Source organism: Perca fluviatilis, chromosome 5 (assembly GCF_010015445.1).
Source record: "Perca fluviatilis chromosome 5, GENO_Pfluv_1.0, whole genome shotgun sequence".
Taxonomy (NCBI): Eukaryota; Metazoa; Chordata; class Actinopteri; order Perciformes; family Percidae; genus Perca; species Perca fluviatilis.
In genome coordinates this window covers 21,233,759-21,258,178 of record NC_053116.1, presented here as the reverse complement: position 1 = coordinate 21,258,178, position 24,420 = coordinate 21,233,759, and the positions used below count along the sequence as shown (strand labels likewise).

Here is a 24,420-nt window from a genome sequence, read left to right as displayed (position 1 = left end):
GTGAGAGATGGACCTGCTTTAGTCTTGTACTGATGCTGATGTGTATGTGTTGCTGTGTAAATGGGGGGGGGGGGGCAAGTTCTACGCACTACAGATTTGGGAGGTGAGAGCCTTTTTATGGCCACTTCATGCTGAGAGAAGAACTTTTTATGGCTGCAGGATATTGTTTCCTTAAAGTATGACTTTTATTACTGGAGAGAAGCATCAAGAGAGCAGAGAGTGGGGGTGATTATACCAGTCTTTGCTGTGCGAGCATCTGAGGGGATCATCTGTCCAGAGTTCAGAGCCAAGGAAGGGACTTGCTAAACCACGTGGGACGCTGTGTCCCTGCTACCTGGGAGACAGATCACACAAACATAAACACAGGCACACAAACACATGCACAAAGACACTTACAGTACAGGCCAAAAGTTTGGACACACCTTCTCATTCAATGCGTTTCCTTTTTATTTTCATGACTGTTTACATTGTAGATTATCACTGAAGGCATCAAAACTATGAATGAACACATGGAATGATGTACTTAACAAAAAAGTGTGAAATAACTGAGAACATGTCTTATATTTTAGATTCTTCAAAGTAGAACATGTTTTCAGTTATTTCACACTTTTTTGTTAAGTACATAATTCCATATGTGTTCATTCATAGTTTTGATGCCTTCAGTGAGAATCTACAATGCAAATAGTCATGAAAATAAAGAAACACATTGAATGAGAAGGTGTGTCCAAACTTTTGGCCTGTACTGTACATGTAGGAATACTACTACTGACGCACAATCAAAACCATGCATGCTGGTGCGCACATATGAACTGTCAGACAGAACTCCTGGTGACCTGAGTGATTTGCACTTTCATTCTAGTTACACTGCAGATTTAGCAAAACTCTCATGTCAACAGCTGACTGAATTTATGACCGCAGCATTCCTCGATATCTCAGATGATCCAAACTCCATGCAAGGTCTGCCATATAGGATTTTGTGACAATTAGGTTGATTTCTGGAGTGCCAGTGGCTGAATCGACTGTTGTTGGTTTGGTATTTAGTGAGGTAATAAAAAGGAGACGGCAACTCGTGTGGAATGATAAGGGAATGGATTTCTGGTTTGCATTTCTTCATTCCTTTATCATTTCACCCTGGAGCTGCTTCGAAAGGGAATTTCCTGTCACTGTTTCTCCCATGTGTGAGACAGAGGTTGGTGGACAGCCTGGAATTGGTTTCTCTCCCTCTGCACTCTTTTTCTCTCTTTCCCATTCTCCCCCTCATCGCTGCAGACGTAGACACATGCATAGCAACACATTGACTGCCCCCCGAGTAATGACAACCAGACTGGGCTGAAATTAAAGAGAGGGAGGCAGGGAGAGGAAGTTAGGAGAGATAAAAGTTACCCACTTTGATTGACAGGATGATTATATGTATAAAGTAAGGCGATTTAGTGTGTTTAGTTGGATATAAAGATAGGGAGATAGATCCTTGCTGTACGTACAGCGGAGATGCAGAAGCAAAGGACAAATGGGGGTGTGGAGAAGGGGGTGAATAAAGTGTACTCTGTATAAATTCATGCCTCAAAACATCTGCTTCTCAACTCCCCTTTCATTTTTGATGTGGGACAGGCAACGAAGGAGAGCGGGAGAGAAAACACAAGGAGCCAGCTACCCAGAACATCAAAGCCCCTGCCCTCAACGCGTAGGCCCTCATTAGTTCAGCTAGCAGAACCAACGAGACTTGTGATTGTGTTTGCTGGGGTGCATGCTGGCAGACACTTCAGAGGAAAGGCTCCTTTAAGTCATAGCTCCCCACCCCACCTCTCCTGCCACCACCCGAGCCCGCTGTAACCCCCCTGTAACCCTGTAGAAGCTCCCTGTGCACACAAACTCGGCAGGCTCCCCGAACATCCACTCCACCCCATAATCTGGTCTGCAGCTGCAAACATCTGCTCCCCTCTTTATTCCACAGCCTTCACCACTGAGTTGATAAACACATCTATCACTGGACCACTGACTGACACACAACAGAGAGGAAGTGGGAGACAAACGTTGGATTCACCTATGTCTGTGGGACTGGTCTCAGGCATGTCATTTCATCCCAATGGGGTTGTTTTGTTATGGTTGATGGGTTAAACCCACACCTGGAGGGAGGTTCCTTCCTAACGCCTACATGTATTTCCACCTGTAAAACCCCATAAATTTACAGGAAAACACATACATACAAAATCTGTACTTGAGGTAGTAACCTGCCATAATATTGATTCAGTCTATGTTTTGTTGGCTCCTGTCACCTCCATTATCTGTCACACAGGAAGTATCACTTGGCATCCTATTACAGTCGCCATTTACTTATTCATTAAGATGATTCCTGTTTTATTTATTTAAGCATGTTGGCCTGCAGACGCTGTGTTATATTTTATATTGGTTCAATTGTTGATTTCATGTTGTAACAGTACAGAAATAACATTTAAACACAAGCAATATTTGTCAGAAATAATATTGTGTTTGAATAAAAGCTGGACACTATTTAATCTAAAATTAAAATAAAAAGCAGGTTCAGTAGGCTATCAAGCTCGATCCTGACGTTACATACGATTATTCATGTTTTATAAAAATTAAAATTAAATTACAGTTACCCTCCAGCAGTGCCGCTGGCTTTTAACAAGTCATCGGGGATGGCAAACGTGAGAGGTGACAGTCAACTATCGCGAGAATACATAGTTTTACAACCATTGCTCATCGCGAGACTATCCAGTCCTCTGCCTGAATCCAGCTGGTAGCCTGCCTGCCGTGCCGTTGAGGGGTAAGTGTGAATGAGTTACAAATGGTGGAAAATGCTCAAAGATGTATACGAGTAATAAAGGTGCCCGCAGCGAATGTGTCGCTGTTTGAACGCCTACTAACGCTTCTTGGTAAATGAAATAACGTTAATCGACGACATCAGGCCGACTGGTGCGCTTGTCGTGACTGTACGAGGGGGATTACAGCACACAATTTGACCCGGATAAAAACATTTTCAAATACTGAAGACGTTAGCGAGCTAATATTGACGCTATCTTAACTACGCTCGAATAATTATCGTTTCACGCTATAAATACGTAATTTGGCTCATTAAAATGCATCGCCTGCTTGGACTGCAGCATCAGCCGTCTTCCCCTCGCGTTATGACAGATGTGCGATGGATGTGCGGCCACTGCAGCTGTAACAGGCTATGCTAGCAGCTACAGCGTGATATTAATGAATGGACATGTATCTAGTCAGTGAAAGCATCAGTTACAAGCGCATCGTCAAAAATAAAGGCTTTCTAGAGTAAAAGGGGGATGCTCAAACTGCCTCACAGTAGGCTGTGGATGGAATGTTTGTACTAATTGTGGAATATATGTGGAATAATGGAATATACCTAAATTAGCAAAGAAAGAATGCCCCTTAGGTATTATGTTAGCACAAATTGACAGTGGTGTTGGCCTATTAAAGGGGCCATACCAAGACAGAAAAGTCTAATTCAATCAGAATCAGAATGATATTTATTGCCATAGTAATTTTTCACTTGTTTGGTGCATACAATAAACATATGAAAACGGAACAAACAATAGAGTTAAGTACTGCAACAGTCAAGCACATTAATATAAAATAGAAGTATTACAATAACAAATATAAAAAAAATACACTATAACAAATATGTTATGCAAAAATATGACAAGTTCACAGTATAATATGTGCAATGGTCTGGGATAAAGCCTCTCCCCTTAAAGCTATAGTCTGTGTGCACCATAGTCCTTATCTCACAACCTGAGGTTATGTGTCATTTAATGTAATACGAATTTATTGTTACACTGGCATTTATTCAGTTGCCATCAAACAGCATAAAGGTTGTTACTCTGCACCACATGAAAGCTGATCCACATTACAGAGATCCAGTATGGAGGCCGGTTTCGCCTGCAAGCTGTGTACAGTGTAAAGCAACAGCCTTTAAGTCAGGTCAGCCGCCTGCCGAGGTGTGAAGTATACTTTTACTGGCTTTCCTGTGAGGTGGCTTCAAACCCTAACCCTAATGAGGTGGTAATGTTGAGAGTTGCTTTTGAAGAGCTACTGTGTCTCACCGCGTGATTTCTTTGTGTGGTTTTTGACTTTCTATGCTTCACACAGTTTGTTTTGGCTGCTGTGTTGCTATATATGGAAAGTGCTCTCTTCAGTTCCCTGTTAAACAGTTCTGTTGCAGTTGAGGTGAGAGTTGCCATACATCATGGGGAACATCTTTGGCAACCTTTTGAAGAGCCTGATAGGCAAGAAGGAGATGAGGATTCTCATGGTGGGGCTGGACGCTGCTGGGAAAACCACCATCCTCTACAAGCTGAAGCTGGGGGAGATCGTTACCACCATTCCCACAATCGGTGCGTGAGCCGCCGGATAGGTGAAACACCTGTCACTGAGTTCTTTCAGCTTGTGTAACTCATTTTGATTTGTTTTTTTATTCAGGTTTTAATGTAGAGACGGTGGAGTACAAGAACATCAGCTTCACTGTGTGGGACGTGGGTGGCCAGGACAAGATCCGTCCCCTTTGGAGGCACTACTTCCAGAACACCCAGGGTGAGCCACACCAGCAGCCTCTTAGATGATGCACTAGCTGGCCTTGTTGGAGTTAACAGGGTCGCTCCGTCCTGTGGCAGATCCTGCAGCACACGCTCGCCGCCAGCACCTGAGGGCATATCTGACTAATGTTTTAAAAGAGGTCATTTGCAAACAGCCTCCAACTGTTTCAAATTATTATTGTCTTAGTCATGTTGAGAAGCCTCTGCAATGAATACATCTGGTTTAGCAATATGTTTTTTTTTATTAACCCTTAAAAAGACATATACCTCACCCTGCAGGGTTGATCTTTGTGGTCGACAGCAATGACCGTGAGCGGGTGAACGAAGCTCGTGAGGAACTGATGAGGATGCTGGCTGAGGACGAGCTGCGGGATGCTGTCCTTCTAGTCTTTGCCAACAAACAGGTATAGGCTTACTTGTGTCTCCTCCTACGTATTCCCTGCTTTCTGCACTTTTCCACCAACTGAGGCCTCCTGATTGACACACCTGATGTGATTTTGTTCAGGACCTGCCCAATGCCATGAATGCTGCAGAGATCACAGATAAGCTGGGCCTGCACTCTCTACGCCACCGCAACTGGTACATTCAGGCCACCTGCGCCACTAGTGGAGACGGTCTCTACGAGGGTCTGGACTGGCTGGCCAATCAGCTGAAGAACAAAAAGTGAAGAGTCCGGTCAGTAGAGTGGGGAAGAGCCTGGGTGCCAGCTCCAGGTAGTGGTTATATTTGGTCCATTGTGTTTACATGGAGAGGCAGTGCTAAAAAAACTCCTAGAGGGGTGACTCTCAATGGCTTTCTCCTCTCCAAAATACTTGTTTCATTTTGATTAATTTAATTTGTTTGGATCTGTGGTGAGCGTTTTTAAATATTTACAAACAAATGGTGTTGAAGTTGACCTAAATGACTTACATTCTACACACTCAATACATAAATATCCGGATGTAATAGTATAATGTAACTGTAAAGGCATATGTATTTCCCCTACTTTGCAGTCTATTTGACCTTTGACCTTAACCCCCTTTTAATTTGTTCAGAAAACGTGATGATGTAGATTGTCAAGATGGCAGAGCAACCTTCCCTCAGATACTTTACAGTTAATGTAAATTATAAAGAATGTCATAATAGTATAGTGGGAGTACTATCTCAGAATAATTTCACATTGTTTGAAAACTGTATACTCATACAGGCTCTGATAAATGTAAAGTTGTCATTTTCTGTCCATACTTATCTTTTACCACAAAATTAGTTTTTGCTGGAAGAAATTTATGTTATTTTAGATTTTATGCAAATGTTTTTATTATTCATTATATATTTATTTTATTAGGCACAAAACCTGATGACATACTGGAAAGACAAAACTATTTATATTTTTGTCAACATATATTTATTTGTGTATTTATTCATATTCGTTTGTTTATTGGTTTTATCTTCTAAGTGCATTATATGGTTTCTCTCCCCTTATTGCAATGTGCATTTACTGCTAAGGCAGCTAGTGAAAAAAGAAGCCCAATCTGCATGGAGATGGAGATGATCCCAGTACTGGCTCATGGGCTTGTAAGAGCTGTGAACAACTGCAAGCCGCTGCTGTAAATACATTTTTTGTATTTGTTCTTAGTCGACTTGCTTGGCTCAATAAAGGTTACAATTATTTGTCTGCCAGCAGAAAGGTGTGATATCTGAACTAATACAGATGACAGGCGCACTGTACCAGCTCTGTGGCAGAGAAGAAAATGCTGCCATTGGCCTGTGGAGAGTGATGCAGCAGAGCATGAGATTGGCAATATCAGAGAGCTTACATGGTTTTCGAAAGTTTATTTTTCAAGTCAGTTTGTGCGAGCAGCTGCACTATATCCGTCAAAAGAACTCACATTGCTTGTCATCCTGATTTATTCATACCTAATTAGCGTGACATTATATGTGTTTCTTGTGTTGACCGTATCTCTGTATTATGTTGCACAAAATAACTCTAGATGCATAATTGTTGTACAAAATGTAATGTCTGTTTTTTCTTGTATTTTTGAATGGAGTATTTATTTATTTTGGACCGAAAGACAATTGTTGATTTTAGTGTAGTTTTTATTATTTGCTAACTAGATCAGACAATTGTCTTTTTGAGTGTTCACACAAATCACATAATTAAAAAAATATATAGGAGAGAGGATGATAATACTGCATCATAAGGCATGTTAATACTGTACAAGATCTGTAATAAAAGTGAATTATAATAGCCTGTTTCCTCAGACTATATTTGTTAGTCTAAATTACTGCTGCTGGAACAATGCTGTACTGATAAATGTTATGGATTTAGTGTAAAGTTTACCGAACAACCTTCCAATATGCAAAAGCATGCTTTTCTATGTCAGCGCAACTGTATATATGTTTATGTAACAAGAAAAGTATACCTTGGTATTCACAGTCAAATAGAAAGTGTTGGTGATACACCTGTAGATTTTGGGGTCAGTGTGTTGGCAGATATGTATAACTGACAGTAGCTTGTGTGTGTGATGTGCCCTCTATTATGTTTGGTGTGAAAATTGTTTTTGTGGCCTTATATTGCCAGTAGTTTATTTCTCTTTGATAACAGGTTTGTATGTTGGAATGTCCAGCATTTGAGTATCTCACCTATCTGTAACACTGATGCACTGACAGTACTGTTGTGGCTAAACATCCTTCTTTCAATGACTATTGGCAGATTTTAACTAGAAAAATGTTGAAAAGGAAGACTGCATAACATTCCAACTGATAAAGGTTATTCAAAAAGGAACAAAAAAAATGAATGAATTTATTTAGTGAGTGGAATATTATCAAGAGGAGGAAATAAAAACAACACAAACTGGTGCAAGTGTTGAATGATTTAATGATTCCTGGCACTACGTCGATCAATCAATAAAAAGACCGAAACACAGATTTGCTTGCCTTACTCATTTTATTCCTTGTTATCATACACACTTTGGTTATGATTTAGCTCCTAAGTGGATACCTTATATAAGATGGTGCTTATTTGTTTATATCTCAGCCTTTCCCCCCCAATCAAACACAATTTATAGATCCTCTCAACACGTTTTAATACTAAAACAAATAAATAATTTGTGTCTGACATGGGTTTTGAACAAAAAGTTCTCCTATCTAGTGAAGCATTCTTAAAATTACATCCACTCCTTCCTCACTGAAAAACCCAGAATCTATTGATTTATGTTAGCAGTTAAGATTTTGTGAAGATTCTGACTTCAGGTTCAATTTGAAATGTTCAATCGTACTAGTTGCCAACTAAGATTAAAGCCAGATTAATTAACAGCACAAACAAGCTCGGTTATTGAAAATGTACTGGGGGAGCCGGGCTGGGAGAGAGCAAGTCAAATAGGTGGGGAGAACATGGATCTTTGTCGTCTTTCTCTTTTGGCCTTTGCTAACTGCTGCCATCAAGAGAAGTTTGGCACAATCAGGTAGTTTCCCTGTGGAATTGCAGCACTTCACAAAGAGTAATTTTGTCTGGGCCAATCAGAGGTCTGTGTAGGGTAGATTGCTGCTGTGTCTCCAGGGGTGTGACAGCAGTATGTGGGTCAGAGCTGCTCCCGGGGCCACCAGCCCCCAGGGCCCCCTGCAGGACAGCCACAATAGTAGCCCCAGGGCGGATGCCATAGCTGGGATTCCCACCCGTAACCGGGACGCCTTCACCCAGGGCACAGACACACTGGCAGCAGCCCCACAATCAATTCATCAATCTCTGAAGGGAGTGGCAACTGCAAAAGGCCACAGCAGTCACCCCCACAGCTCGCTTTGGAAGGGACAGGGCCACCAGGGCTGACACTGAGGTTGACAACACGGTGGCGACGTGAAACTGCCAGACTCTGCAGAAACCATGGACCTTTATTGAAGCCACTTTTCTTGAGAATGTGAAAATAATCACCAAACATTTATTGGTTTAATTCCCACTGTGATATTTGCACTGTATACTGATTTACTGAGAAAAAGTGATACATTCACACTGACTGCTGTTCTGAAATGTCTTGGGTAATGTTGCTCTGTAAAGTTTTAGTCATTCAGTAGGCAAGTGGACAAATCTCAGCTGATCATTTTATTAGAATAGTGTGTACTAAAAAGTATGGGTCAAAGAATAAAAACAACCATGTAGGTGCAAACACTGGGTGAGAGTCAACTTTGTACAGGCCCTTCAGCAGCTCTGCTATCTGAGCACCAATCCTCAAGACTCTGTCTCCTCCTGCTGGATAGAAAACTTCTGGTGGAAGACAGTTATGAGTTTAACTTTATAGTACAGGCTAATGCATAGATAATTAATGTGTACTTAAACCTATTACACAAACAAAAATGGCTTACATTTTTATATGTTGTATTTCTTTATATGGTGGATTGGTGCACATATCCGAAATATTAAAAGATCAACACTACAATCGTATTTCCATTGAAAATAGATATTAATAAGGGGCGCACTGGTACCTCACCTGGTTGAGCGTGCAACCCATGCAGTCTAGGGTTTGATTACGACCTGCAGCCTTTTGTTGCACGTCTTCCCCCTCTCTCTTCCCCTTTCCTGTCTACAACTGTCCTATCAATAAAAGGCCAAAATGCCCAAAAAAATAATCTTTAAAGAAATAATGATGATTGAGTTGTCTCGCTGTTATTTAAATCCCCACATGGGGATACTTCCAAACAAACAGCAACTGTTCAGCTATCTATTTCTCATACAAAAATTAGATTAACAGTACATGTGTCAGAAGCACTTACTGATATCCATTCATTAGTGAGTCGTATCTTCATGTTCAGGAATCTCGCCTGATCTGAGGCCATTTTCTCAAATTAAGCATGTTCTTGTTTTGGGTTCAGAAGTCACTTGACCATCTGACAATGTGCCCCATTGTGACAGTCCGCTCCATACGCATCAAAGAGGTGATTAACCAGTTGACAGGGCTTTGGGGACAATACTGCTCTTTACAGGGAAAACAGTGCAGCCACTCACAGCACTGGGTTGCTGACTGGGAGACCACAGCACTGCTTCCACATGCAGCAGCTGACAACATGGAACCAAAATAACTGCACATAAAGGGATATAGGGTATAGTGTTCACACTAATGCACATGCAAAAGGTTTAGATTATAAGCATTTGGTCGCCATATTAGAAACTGCATGTAGGTATTAATTTATACACAAAGGCAGTCAACTTGGCATAAAGGTAAAATTGATATTTTATTCAGCTTTAACTTAACTTATATTTTGTATTTTGTTTGTTGAAACAAAAACAAAACCTACATCTACATCTAACAGAATTTTACGCATTTGGATGCTCAGTGCAACAAATGAGGCAGTAGCTTGTAAATATACCATAATAGACGGACCAGTCTCTGATTGGTGAATAAATCGGGCTCCTGGCCAATCATGTCCCTCTCTGGGAGGGGAAACCCAGCGTCAACATCAACTGCCACTTGTTCGTTGTTTTCAGTTTTGCAATTGGCGCGATTTATCTGCTCTTACTACTGATGTTTTGTGCTAAGTTTTAAAGGAGTTGCATTTCTCCTTCACTTACATAATACTGGATTTTCTTTTTCTCTCGTCTTCCAGAGATAAAGCGTGGAACCGGAATATATATATATATATATATATATATTTTTTTTTTTACATCCAACATTGGCTCCTCGGAGAACTACCTAAACCTATGTGATATGATAACATATAATCACAAAATATATTCGACATCGACATGATCCAGTGGGGAGTCATATTACTGTGTGGGACATTATCATGGAGGCTACAAACAGCATCAACCCAAACCCATGAAGGTAGGGGGATTTATAAATCCATATCAGAAACTTTAGCCTGTTTTGATAATTAATTTCATAATAAGAGACTTAAATCAGGAACTGATTAGTTTTGGTTTTCTGCTTGAATTCACCTTTTGGCTGATACTCTTCAGCATTTGTCTGCCTTAAAAGGTCACAGCTTTTAACATGGTATGCAACTATATTTTATAATATCATGGAATAATTAACATGGATGCCAAATAGACTTGTCAGTGGTTAAGATGGGTATATCTTATAAACTATTAACCCGTTTTTCTTCTTTCTTTTAATCCCTTAATGCAGCAATATATCAACATTTTATAAACTGCTAGTGCTGACTGGCAGCAACATTAATGCCCTGGTGCAGACAAAATAGCCTGCATGAGCCCAGTTGTAAAAATCTACTGAGTCCTGGGTTCAGACAACTAGTTCTGTTGATGTTGATGTATGCAATCTGCAGATGATTGTTTTTGTTTAAATGAAAATCACAAATTTTATTATCAAAAGGTAATTTAGTTGTTTGGATTATGCAGGTGTGGTTGTGCATGTGTTTTGTGCATGCATGTGAGTTTTATTTGCCCTTATAGTCAGAAGGCTCATGCATCTTCCCATATAAGCTGTGCATTCCACTTATATTCTATGTTTACTCAAGAGGTCCATGCATAAATGACTGCATGAACATATGGGTTATGCTACAGTCATCTGTCAACGTGCAATTTTCCATAAAAACACACACAACCAGGCTTAAAGTTTGTTTATGGAGGGGATCCACTTTACTTAAGTGTAGCTGGGAGATTCTGGTTTATACCTCGGCATGTTCCCAATGAAGACAGAAAATGTGACTTGTGTTGACGGCTGCAGGTGCCTCATTTTTGCACATAAAGGGCCAGCGCCACAGTTTTTGTTGGTCAGTAGGAGATGGTGTGCATGTTCCCCGATATTTCCCTTTCCTCTGCCAGAAAGTCTTACTCACACACAGCTCATTGTCTGTTGGTATGATCTCAACAACGCAGATCCCTCAGACACACACACATAGGCTACATACGTACACACACACACACACACACACACACACACACACACACACACACACACACACACACACACACACAGACACACACACACAGAAGCACTGTCTGTCACTGCATCACTCTTCAGTCATTGGGACACACTGTCCACATTTATAGCTTTATCACAATGAGGAACTTTGTCTGAGAAAAGCCCCTCTCCCTCAACCCTCGGCCTCCACTCCATCACCCCCGGGCCTGGACTGCTCCATGTACCAGGGTTACAGCCTGCCTGTTTTACTGTGCTTCACATCAAACTCTCCAGCAACACACATAGTATCAGGAAGACTCACCAAGCCCATAAATACTGCAGAAACAAAATAGCCCCAACACTCAAATATTTACCATTTGTTCATCTTTAAAGGACTCTTGTTTTGCATATTTTATACTAACTTTTCAACTCCATGGTTATTTTTTTCTTACCATTCCAAGCTGCCATTGGTTTCCATTCATTTCTTTATGGTATCAAAATAAATTAGCAGACAGACACTCTAAGATTTGGGCTTTTTGCCTTTATTTGATAGGGTTAGGGTTAGACAGGTGTAGCTAGACAGGAAAGTGGGGAGCTAGAGGTGGGACAACATGCAGAAAGGGCCACGGGTTGGAATCGAACACACACCAGTCCGGTAAAGTCACAGCCTTTGCTTATATGGGGCACACACTGGTGAGCTACCCTGCACCCCTGCTATTCTTAAAACTTGCTTACGTAAATTGTGTAATGCATCACAGTCTGCATTAATCTTTGGTCAAAATCACATAATAGTTGCATTGTAATGCAGTGCTTCATGTTACAGTGATAATGTAACTGACAAAATACATAATACAGACTTGATGTTCACTGTGGGGAATTGCGAAACTCAAAGAAGTTTGCTAATTGATTTTCAAGCGTTACAGAAATGAACAGAAACCAGACAGGAAAAACACATTCAAAAACATTTTGCAAATGAGTTAGCTGTGATGTAGAGTACATGTGTCTGTACTAAACATGCTAAAACTAGGCTAAACATGCAAAACCACTGGCATGGTCCTTAAACATGTACGTAGTAGCCTATAGTAAATAAAAGTGATACATTGACCCACAACTCTCTTCACCAGTCCCTGATCGACCCTTTGAGTGTCCCCTGTTTTCGTCAAACTTATTAATATGCGTCTCTTTTCCTTGTATATTTCAGTGGTGTGTCTCGGTACACAGAATGGACTGAGTTCCACCGGGTCTCAGGAGATTCAGTACAACCTGATTAAGGAACGGTATGATGGCTGTGAGATCATCATGGGAAACCTGGAGATCACTCAGATTGAGAGTAACTGGGACTTATCCTTCCTCAAGGTAACAACATTCACCTTCCTCTCTCCCTTGTCTTTCACCTGATTTGTAGGCACAATGTGTAGAAGTGTACTCCTCTTTTGCCTCCAGACCATCCGCGAGGTGACTGGCTACGTCCTCATTGCAATGAACCACTTTCAGGAGATTCCTCTGGGACAACTACGGGTTATCAGAGGAAACAGCCTTTATGAGAGACGCTTTGCTCTCTCTGTCTTAATAAACTACCCCAAAGACGGCTCCAATGGCCTGCGGCAGCTGGGGCTCGCAAATCTGACAGGTAAAGAAAGTTAACCGATAAAACAGAAGCATGGACAAAAAATTTGTCCTGTATGCGAGGTGTACAATGTGCTTCTCTGAGATCTGAGGCATTTAAAACAGTGAGAACAAAGGCATTTAACTCAATAGCACCACACAAGAATTATAGGTCGTGCTGTTCTTCTAAGTAAGGAATTATTGTGGAAAGAAACATTAAATGTGCCATTTTATGGGCAGAAAAAGACAGATGTGACAGTTACTCATTCTTTGAAAGTGTGGCAGGACTAAATATTGGAAACATTTAGGGAAACTCACAGTCTCAATGCATACTCATTGTCAGCTATTTCTTGATGTCTTCAGAAAAGCTATAAAAACTAGAGGTGGGGATTTATGGCAGTGAGTGAGTGCGGGGATTCAATTCCCCTCCTCCATTCCCAAAATCTCTGGCATCCTTTAATAGCAGGTTATCCAATGTCTGTCTAAGAGACCTTTTTCACAGCAGGTATTTTGTCTCGTCATAGCAGGAAAAGCACAGGTGTTACTAATAACATTACTGGATCTCCCAAGCATCGGAGCATTTTCCTTAAAACACCTGTAATATTCTCCCCCCTGTATCTCAAAATAAGATTTGTGACAAACAAAACAAAATGGTGGATTTACTGCCTCTCAAACATTTTAATGAAGAGCTGCTAAATATGCAGTTAATACTGCTACAGAATGAGTGAACCACGCACATTCATAACGACGATAGACTTGAGCAAAGCAATATTTTCTCCAAATCATACAAATAAATATATAGTTTAGTGTAACTATTTTCTTTGCTTGTTTTGTCTTCATACTCTTCAATACACAATATTTACACTGTAATTTGTGGGCTGCAATCTGAAGTGTTACCATAACATCTGCCAAAGATATCCTCTCTCTCTCTCTCTCTCTCTCTCTCTCTCTCTCTCTCTCTCTCTCTCTCTCTCTCTCTCTCTCTCTCTCTGCATTGTTTCTCACCCTTCACAGATATTCTGGAGGGAGGAGTGCAGATTATCAACAACAAGTACCTGAGTTATGGTCCCTGGATCTTCTGGCAAGACATCATCAGGGACAACAGTGCTCCAATTGACATCCAGTACAATGGAGAGAGAGGTCGGTGTTGGGATAGTCATAATTAACATATCCCCAAATGATCTCTAGATTGTCTCTTTCTTATAAGTACTGCATGTCTTTCTCTCTCTCAGGCCCATGCCACAAATCTTGTGGACAATACTGCTGGGGGCCAAATAAGGACCAATGTCAGATCTGTGAGTGTCCAATTGTTCTGTTTCGCTGATTTCTTCTCTTCTTCTTCTCCTCCTCCTTCTTTCTCCTCCTGAATCTCTCTTCATAGACAGAAATACACAGAGACAGAGAGAGAGAGGCACACACAAAGACACAAACACACACACATGCACATTGTTGACCTCTGTTAAACCCATCTCTCCTGTGTGTCTCAGTGACTAAGACGGTGTGCGCGCCACAGTGTAATGGCCGCTGTTTTGGGACGAGCCCCAGGGACTGCTGTCACATAGAGTGTGCAGCGGGATGTAAAGGCCCTCTGGACTTGGACTGTTTTGTAAGTGTTCTATCTTTGACAAAATGAAGAGAAAGGCAGTCTTTGCAGACACTATACTGTAGGTGTTTTATTTGTAACAAAGGAGGCTAAAAAGAAGACTTTTCCTCCCAAACTGGAAAGAAAGCCTCTTGTATGAGCTTCCTAATTTTCAATTTATGCTTCCAATCACATTCAATTCTGTTGTAATATACAGTACATACTTGAAAGTGAAAGTTTTTAAGAACATTATACAAGTGGATTTTATCCAATTAGAAACTATGCACGCTCTTTTGATTTGAGCTAAATGCTAACTTTTAGTATGCTAATATGCTTACGAATACAATGCTGACATGCTGATGATATAGCAAGTATAATGACAGGGACGTCAGTGTTTTTAAATGGATATCTCAATTCATTAAATGTAAGTGTCTGTGTGTGCGTGTTTCTGTGTACCTGTGTAGGCATGTCGTCATTTCAACGACTCTGGAGCCTGTGTACCCCAGTGCCCCCAAACTTTGATCTATAACAAGCAAACGTTTCAAATGGAGACCAACCCTAACGCCAAATATCAGTACGGATCCATCTGTGTCTCCCAGTGTCCCAGTGAGTGGCCTGTGTTTGTTTGAGTGTTTTTGTACTTTTATAGACCTGATGTCTGCTGGGTCTTAAACATTGCCAGTGATTCTTCTGTCTTTCCTGAAGTTTATCAACAGTGTCTTTTTTTTTTCGTTCTCTTCGTAGCCCATTTTGTGGTGGACGGTAGCTCCTGTGTGAGTGTTTGTCCTCCAGACAAGATGGAGGTGGAGAGAGAAGGCCAGAGGCAGTGTGAGCTCTGCAGTGGACTCTGCCCCAAAGGTGGACACTTAAGAAATACTTTGTACTTACACTGCATTTATTTGTCAGTCATCAAAGCTAATGATGGCATTTGGTCATCCCTTTAGTGTGTGAAGGCACCGGCGCTGAACACAGACAGACGGTGGACTCCAGCAACATCGACAGCTTCGTCAACTGCACCAAGATCCAGGGCAGCCTTCACTTCCTGGTCACAGGGATTCTTGGGTAATTGTCTGCCCTGCCTGAATGATCTCCGATTGCAGTGTTGTACAGTCAGCATGTTCATATTGTGTGTTTTTATTCTTCATAGAGATGACTTCAAAAACATCCCGCCCCTGGATGCCAAAAAGCTGGAAGTGTTCCGCACCGTCAGAGAAATAACAGGTTTGTATGAACTAATAATGGATCATTAGGTTTGGTTATGGTTTTGCATGTTATAGCAGACTGAACTTGAAATTATAACTACTATTTAATACTTTACAACAAATAAATCAAAGCATGCAAGTAGGTTTTCAATTTAAATATCCTACCTTCCTGGTGAAAATTGTTTTCAATTCATTTTAGTACTATTTAAAAATAATTTAGACTGCTCAATTTTCATTCAGTTACATTCAGCCACATGATAATACAGCTGCTTAAAAATAAATGCAGTGAAGAGAAATAAGTCTTGGATACATGACGGTAGAGGGTGTGCTCTTGTTCTCTACGCCTAATGCATCCATCCATCTAATAATCTTGAAAATTGTCATTACAGTATTATGCAATATGCTATTAATGGTTTTAAACAATCAAAACTGTATTTGATTGTCAGATATCCTAAACATCCAGTCGTGGCCCAAAGAACTGAATGATCTGTCTGTTTTCTCGAGTCTCACCACCATTCAAGGGAGGTCACTCTACAAGTAAGGCTTGTATACAAACACTGATGTGCATGTTTGTTATTGTGTCAGTTGGAGCCAGGAAAGTTGATGTACCCGAAAATTTAATCCGTAAAAAAACAATAAATTAACCTGATGAAACAAATATTTTTTCATATGGAAAGAACAGATATTAAAACGGTACTAAAGCCACTGTGATGTAATGTTAAACTTACCTGCTTTATGCCTTAGGCTGGTTCTGATTCTTGTGTTTCCGCATGAACTTATCTGTATTACATGTTAAGTGTTACATAACCATGTGTCATCACTGCTCTCTCACACACTCTACACCCCCCTATCTGCTCTAAGTTGCTTTCTGTGATAACACGTCATGATGAGCCCCAGTGTTTCCATGTGCTAACACCTTCTAACCTCCCTCTTCTTTCTCTCTTTCTCTGTGCTTCACAGCTGTGAACAGGTATGGATTTTGTGCGTGTGTGTGTGTGTGTGTGTGTGTGTGTGTGTGTGTGTGTGTGTGTGTGTGTGTGTGTGTGTGTGTGTGTGTGTGTGTGTGTGTGTGTGTGTGTGTGTGTGTGTGTGTGTGTGATCCCTATAACGCAGTCCCCCAAGCTGCAGCATGCCATTTGGCTTAGAACTACAACATTATTTTTTCTTCTGTTAACTTTTTGTCTGTGTCCTCCTCCATCCTCCATCCCTCAAACCAAAGGCGTTTTTCTCTGATGGTGATGCGCATCCACACTCTTACCTCACTGGGTCTGCGCTCTCTACGGGAAATCAGTGACGGCAGTGTGTACATCAGTCAGAATGCCAACCTCTGTTACCACCACTCTGTAAAATGGGCACAGCTGTTTAGGGACCGCAGAAATCGAGTCAACAACCTCAACAACAACAGGCCGCTGGCAGAGTGTGGTAAGGCGAGACAGAAAAAACCTGTCCATGATTCAAATGAAACATGTTATCTTTTGTTATTCTTTGATCCAAACAAACTATACTATACACTTTTATCAATCGATATATTAATATATTATACTATTATACATCATCTTCTTCAGTTTCCTGATGTTTTTCTCACATTGTTGTGTGTGCAGTTGCAGAGGGCCATGTGTGTGACCCACTTTGTTCAGACTCAGGTTGCTGGGGCCCGGGGCCCGACCAGTGTCTCTCCTGTAGGAACTACAGTCGAGATGGCACATGTGTGGGCAGCTGTAATTTCCACACTGGGTTAGTAGATACATGTACAGTATGTGTTGATATTTTTACTGGTGTTGAATTTATTCATTTTATCTCACTATATTTTTTTTTAATATTGTGTCCCCAGATCTCCAAGGGAATTTGCAGGATCTGATGGCGAGTGTGTTGCCTGTCATCCAGAGTGTAAGCCTCAGAGTGGGAAAGCCAGCTGTACTGGACTGGTAATCACTTTCTTTGATAGTAAACTGTGGCCCAGTGTCTTTGTATGAATTCACGCTTGCATTTACACACTCATAATATTTTTTTTTTTTTTGGGGGGGGGGGGGCATGACTCAACAAAAACTATTAAAATATGTCCAACTACAATGGTTTTGTGTCTTAAAGTAGTCAGATTTCACAGTCTACAGTACAAGGGTGTAATTTCCACTGGGGATAGGAGGTCGTGTCAACCTCAAACACCCTCAAAATCCTACTATGTCTCCCTACCCCTGAACCCAAAAGTACACCCTTGATACAGTAATATTAATACTGTCTAGACACAATGTATTGTTTGCCCTGCATTAGAAGAACATGAGCAATGCTGACCATCTATTGAAAGAAATTTGATTTGTATCTCTCAAACAACTTTAAACCTTTTAAATCTGCAACAAATCTCAACAAAATGCTGATGAAGTTTGAGGAAATTGTGTATTGGCTCTCTGCCACTCCTTGCCCATTATATTAAAAACTCATATGCAGTAGCTAATGGTCTAAATCATGTATTCGGTGTTGGAATCTACACAAAGGCAGTTTCTTGCACTGTCTTTGTTCATTGCAGGTTTGAATGCATGATAGAGTTTTACATAATCTCACTCTGTTTTAATGTCTCCCATATTTTTCTGCCTTCCTCTCTTTCTTTGGTAGGGTGCAGACAAGTGTGTGGCATGTGCCAACCTTCGAGATGGTCCTTACTGCATGTCCTCTTGTCCAGCTGGGGTGAACGATGGACTAAGGGGACTGATCTTTAAATACCCCAACAGGGAAAGTCACTGTGAGCCATGTCACCACAACTGCACACAGGGGTGAGACTGGACTCAAAGTTTAAGTGTGTATTTTCACATGTTCATCTGTAGATGTGTAAAAATGATCAAATCAATGATGTGGTTATCTGTTACAGATGCTCAGGTCCAGGATTAAATGATTGTTTAGAGGCAGCCAGACTGGCAGTTAGCAGGTGAGTGTTTCCCCCTGCTGGTGAATATGAAACACTACACTGCAGTCAATATGTGTGATCTATCCACAACTCACAGTGCCAATTTAGTCAGACCTTTTATTATGATACTGAAAATAGAAACTAAAACTGGACATAAAAGTATTTTCAAAAAAACAGACATACAGATCATATTAAGACCCTAAATGACCCTTTTTTCTTCTGTCCATCTCTTCCATCTTCTCTGCCAACAGAGCAGGGTGATAAACTCTGCAAAAATCACGCTTCTTTCTGTTTTTCCTAATATTTCTTTATACAGTTATGTAAAACTATGCAAAACCTTTTTAACATTGCTATCCTTTGCATATGTTATAATTCACATATCTCATTTGAGTGCTGTCAGCTAGCGTGCTCATGCCTGTGATCTATGACATCATTACTGAGAAGTCATTATATCCTATAGAATTCATACACAAAACTAATGTAAAAACTAAAATGGTTTCTTACCCACCACTTCCTGCACTGTTTTGCTTTTGTTAGCGTGATTTATGAATGTGAATATGTAGTTCTGTTTCTGATATTTCCACCTTGCATGACCACATTAGCATCTCTCTCTGCTTCACTCTGCAGTGGTCAGATCACAGGTATAGCTTTAGGTGTCCCGGCTGGCTTGATTTTCTGCCTAGTGTTGTTTTTCTTGGGCGTGCTGTATCAACGAGGCCTGGCCATCCGCCGCAAGAGAGCCATGAGGAGGTACCTGGAGAGCGGAGAGGTAAGACTTTAGAGACCATCTAACCTCGTGAGATGCCTTTGCTTTGCTTTGCTTTGACTGCTACATGCATTTATTGTCAAAGAGAGATACAAATCCTCTGGGAATTATTCTTGTTTTTTTGGCAGAGCTTTGAGCTACTCGGTCCCGGAGAGAAAGGAACCAAGGTTCATGCCCGCATCCTTAGGCCCTCTGAGTTGAAAAAAATCAAAGCCCTTGGCTTGGGAGTTTTTGGCACAGTTCACAAGGTATTCACATCCACTAATTATTCTCTGATGTATGTGCTATTATAGTTTTAGTGTGAGACATGTGAACTGATGTGACTGCTGCTGCACATGTAACTGTGTTTAAGGGGTTCTGGACTCCGGAGGGAGAGACAGTGAAGATCCCTGTGGCCATTAAGACCATTCAGGATACCTCAGGCCGACAGACCTTCACTGAGATCACCGATGTGAGAATCAGAGCTCCTTACACTCTTGAAAGAAGTTATAACATCACAGAAATAGCAATTAATGTGACATTTTCAATTTGCTTTCTGTGTAGCATATGCTGTCCATGGGCAGCCTGGACCATCCTTACATCGTTAGGCTGCTGGGCATTTGCCCAGGTCCCAGTCTGCAACTGGTGACCCAGCTTAGTCCGCAGGGCTCCTTACTGGAGCACATCAGACAACATAAGAACAGCCTGGACCCCCAGCGCCTGCTCAACTGGTGTGTGCAGATTGCTAAAGTGAGTGCATCTTGAATTACAGAATTGTTTGAGCAACCAAATGTTGTGAATAAGCTCTCAGAATATATAGGGTATATACTGTATGTATATTTGTGTCTCAGGGTATGTACTACCTGGAGGAGCACTGCATGGTCCACAGGAACCTGGCTGCCCGCAACATCCTGCTGAAGAACGACTACCAGGTCCAGATCTCTGACTACGGTGTAGCAGACCTCCTTTATCCTGATGACAAGAAATACGTCTACACTGACACCAAGGTTGTGATGACTCATTCAGTTCGAGAAACACTTTGAGTTGTAAAGTCATAGTTTTTTCACACTGTCTTGGAAACAAAACCAATGGCGTGTCTGCAATTTGTCTCTTAATCCAGACACCCATAAAATGGATGGCACTGGAAAGCATCTTGTTTCGAAGATATACACATCAAAGTGATGTTTGGAGTTATGGTAAGAGACTGTGTGTTTGTGCTGTGAGTGTGTGTTATATAGTATTCACCAAAAAATTCACTTTTGACAGGGAGCTTTTAAATGTGGCGTCTCTCTCTTCCCGGACAGGGGTGACAGTGTGGGAGATGATGTCATTCGGGGCGGAGCCGTATGCATCCGTGCAGCCTCAGGAGGTGCCGAGTCTGCTGGAGAAGGGCGAACGACTGTCACAGCCCCACATCTGTACTATAGACGTCTACATGGTCATGGTTAAATGTGAGTGTGATAAAACCATGTACAACCAGTATGCACAAACACACAAATATATGATCTAAAATGTCTTCTCTTTAGGCTGGATGATTGATGAAAATATAAGGCCAACCTTCAAAGAGCTGGCTAGTGACTTTACTCGCATGGCGAGAGACCCACCTAGATACCTTGTCATCAAGGTGAGGCTATCATTGTCATTTATCTTACAGCTGTTTACTTAGACCAGGGGTCTTCAACATTTTTTAAGCCAACGACCCCTTAACTGAAAGAGAGATGGAGCAGGGACCCCCTACTTTGTTGTTTGCCTTAGTGACCGCAGTGGGGATTTATGTTATCTTATAATATGTTGGATTCATGTTAAGACTTTTTAATTTCTGAAAAAAACTTTCCAAAATTTAACAATAATTTGGAGGCCCCCCTGCATTGACTCTGAGGACCCCCTAGGGGTCCCGGACCCTCTGTTGAAGATCCCTGACTTAGACTTTAAACCTTGTACTTCCATGTATTTCTGTAGTCGGAAGGGGAAGAATCTGACCCAGTAGAGATCCATCGAAGAGAATCGGAGCGAGGGCTTCTGGGGACAGATTTTGAAGATCAGGACGAGGAGGGACTAGAAGATGGTTTGACTACTCCTCCTCTCCAACACTCTCCTTCTTGGAGTTTGTCCCGTTCACGGATTAATTCTTACAGGGTAATGAAATACACCTTAGATTTGATACTCTTTTGGGACCATTGGGACTAGATCAGAGGCAAAGGAAACTAGCACATAACATTTTTCCTTCCCGGATTTGTAGAGTGGTACCTCACAGGCCGGACCCATTGGATACCTGCCAATGACCTCCAGCCCTGTCGACAGCATCCGCCAGGTGACTTACACATTCACACAAATGCATGCAAACAAACACATTCCCACCCTGTAATTGCACACGTGATACAGTGGACACATTTAGCTGTACCTCTGAACAGCTTCTCTTTAATCAGCATTATTGCTACAATTTGCCAAAACCCGTATTAAAATTAATATTACTTATAGCACTGCCAGTAGGTCATTACCTCAGGGAGTGAGCTACATTAAATGTGCCATTCTGGTCCCACTGGTTTTGTTTAAAGAACAATAGGATACATTTCTGTGAGCTGCTGCACCAGTTCATGTCTTTGCCTTTCTGTCTCAGCTGTGGCTTCAGAGGTCTCGACTGAGCTCAGTGCGGACGCTGCCCGAGGGGTTAGAATTCAGGGGGAGTGGCAGAGATGCCGAGCTGCATGAGGAAGGTTTACGAACTGGGAGTCTTCACAGGGCCAGGTTTGGCTCAGAGAGGGGAACTCCCCGTCTATCCATCCGCCAGCACAGGAAACTCTCATCAGCATCAAGTCCGTCCTCGTATAAGGTGTGGACGGCAGAGGAAGAGGAGGAGGTGGACCACTATGGCTATGTCCTGGCTGGGTCACCTGTTACTCCAGAGAGAGGTAAATTACCAGCGCTAAGATGGGAGCATGCTGACTGATCATTTTATTTGTTTGACTGTTTTGGAAAATAATTGGTACATTAAATAGCATAAATAATAATCAAGGCTTTCTTCCCCTGATCTTCTTCCTTCTACACATTCTGTCATGGCGCACAGCCTGTAGAGTCCCTCATTCTGGGCGAAGACACTCAAGACACAAGAATAATATGTCGCCTGTGGTGATAAATGCCTCCCAGGAGTATGAAATCATGAGCAAAGGGTCTGGTGCTCCTCTTTGCTCTATCAGCAGCATCTTATCACAGGCCAATTCTGTGGCAGTTCGTTGTATAACCTCACCTTTACCCTCCCCAACCTTCATGGCTGCGTTACCTGTTGAGGAAACAGCACATGTGGAAACTGTGACACCGATCTCAGCGGTAAGGAGTAAAAAAGTAGGTGAGGATTGTGAAGGAAGTGTTGCAGAACAGAGAGACTCCACAGATAAACATCAGCTTAATGGGGACACTGATAGTGGGATCAGACCTGCGGATGACCAAGGACAGGCAGCCCAAGGGATAGGAAGGTATGAATACATGGATATCAGGCGATCCGACTCTGCGGAGGCAGAGGATCCAGCATGGGAGAGACGTGGGAGTCAAACATCTGCAAAGAGTTCAACAGAGGCAAAGGAAACAGACCAAATAGTGGAGGTGTTGAAAAAAGAGCTTGAAGAGGAAGAGGAAGAAGAAGAGAAGTACCACAACACAAATAAACAAACTGCACTTCAGGGGAATTTGAGTATGCTCATGCCTAGGCCAGATGTGCTCACATCTGGGGGAGAAATGGTGGAGGAGTATGAGGAGATGACCAGATTTGGAGTGGTGCCCAGTGGGTGGGAGCAGCCAGACTACCAGAACCTCCCAGTGAAGGGGGGGGCTGTTTCTGAGGAGATGGGCAGTGGCAGGTGTGCAGGGATCAGGGGATACATCAAGGTGTGTGCTGGCATGGGGGAGCTTGGCAGCAACACATCATTTGACAACCCAGACTACTGGCACAGCAGACTGTTCCTCAAGCCAGATGCTGTACGCACCTAATAACGCGGACTGGGACAGAGACATAGGAACGATTACTTTCGTTCCTGTTTTGTAAAGTTTTCATCAATCCAGTGTCCAACAAACTTTAAAAGATAAAAGTGATAAAAGAAATACACCCTTGAGTCTTTTCCCACTGTTTTATGCAGTAGCCTAAAACACTTGTGAGTTGTTAGAACCATCAAATAAAGATTATAGCAGGCACTCCAAAGTGTACTATTGTAGCCTAAGCAGTTCCTGGATTAAAAACAGGCATAAAGTTTACCTTACAACTAACTAACTATTGATTCATTGTTACATTACTTGTGTTTGTGGCAGTAAATTGAGTTGACCATGTCCCATTTCTGTAAGAGCAGTCTTTTTTGTACGATTTACTATAATATTAATTAGTATACAAATGAATAAATACGATTATTTTGCAAATATCAGAGTGATTTGAGTCAGTGATTTGTATAAAGCTGTCTTTCTATACTGTGTTTATTAAATAAAATAATAAAATACCGACTTGAAAATATTTATTCACTTGTTTATTTTTGGGTCATACCCTTATAGCCTACATCCATGCTCATACCGTGGATGTATTATTAGGCTATATTCTTATTATCCATCCACTATTAATAACAGCAGAAATGAGATGGAGGCATGTGAACGCATCGGTTACCCACTCGCGCGCGATTTGGTCAGAGGCCGATCAGAGATGATGAGAGAAGTGAGATATTTACTTCAGCATTTCCGTTTTCGTTAAAATCAAGTTAAAGGGTTCGCCACAACTTATTCTGTAAATTAGTTAAAAGGATTTAGCAAGTCATTTTGAGATGTGCTTAGATGAGAGACTTTACCACAGCAAAGTATACTTTCGTATTCATTATAGTGTAAACCTGTATGTTAAAATGAACAGGTTGGTACTGTTTCATGTCTATATTTCCTCAATTTCCAAATCTTTCCCATCCTTATTATTTCTATTTTGTCTCTGAAACAATACTTTCAGAATGTATCCACTTACTGTGCCCT

General features: G+C 41.5%; 2 protein-coding genes across 3 annotated transcripts; both read left to right on the top strand.

The window, feature by feature from the left end:
* The first annotated feature begins 2,714 nt into the window (after positions 1–2,714).
* arf3a (ADP-ribosylation factor 3a) lies at positions 2,715–7,478 on the top strand. Of its 2 annotated transcripts, none has more exons than XM_039801067.1 (5): positions 2,715–2,785; positions 4,202–4,373; positions 4,459–4,569; positions 4,851–4,975; positions 5,077–7,478. In XM_039801067.1, the coding sequence occupies exons 2-5, from the start codon at positions 4,226–4,228 to the stop codon at positions 5,236–5,238; spliced, it is 546 nt and encodes a 181-aa protein (XP_039657001.1). In that variant the 5' UTR covers positions 2,715–2,785; positions 4,202–4,225; the 3' UTR covers positions 5,239–7,478. The 2 variants fall into 2 exon arrangements, with proteins under 2 accessions (XP_039657001.1, XP_039657000.1); XM_039801066.1 differs by having other exon boundaries at positions 4,191–4,373.
* Positions 7,479–10,021: 2,543 nt separating this feature from the next.
* erbb3b (erb-b2 receptor tyrosine kinase 3b) lies at positions 10,022–23,913 on the top strand. The gene is made up of 28 exons (XM_039801041.1): positions 10,022–10,363; positions 12,603–12,757; positions 12,845–13,031; positions 14,021–14,146; positions 14,239–14,301; positions 14,494–14,612; positions 15,053–15,194; positions 15,333–15,446; positions 15,533–15,650; positions 15,736–15,809; positions 16,237–16,327; positions 17,010–17,212; positions 17,392–17,524; positions 17,622–17,715; positions 18,398–18,555; positions 18,651–18,707; positions 19,314–19,455; positions 19,581–19,700; positions 19,805–19,903; positions 19,996–20,181; positions 20,283–20,438; positions 20,552–20,627; positions 20,736–20,882; positions 20,958–21,055; positions 21,391–21,567; positions 21,671–21,742; positions 22,049–22,340; positions 22,496–23,913. Exons 1-28 carry the CDS (start codon positions 10,285–10,287, stop codon positions 23,410–23,412), a joined length of 4,395 nt encoding a protein of 1,464 aa, XP_039656975.1. The 5' UTR covers positions 10,022–10,284; the 3' UTR covers positions 23,413–23,913.
* Positions 23,914–24,420: the final 507 nt, after the last annotated feature.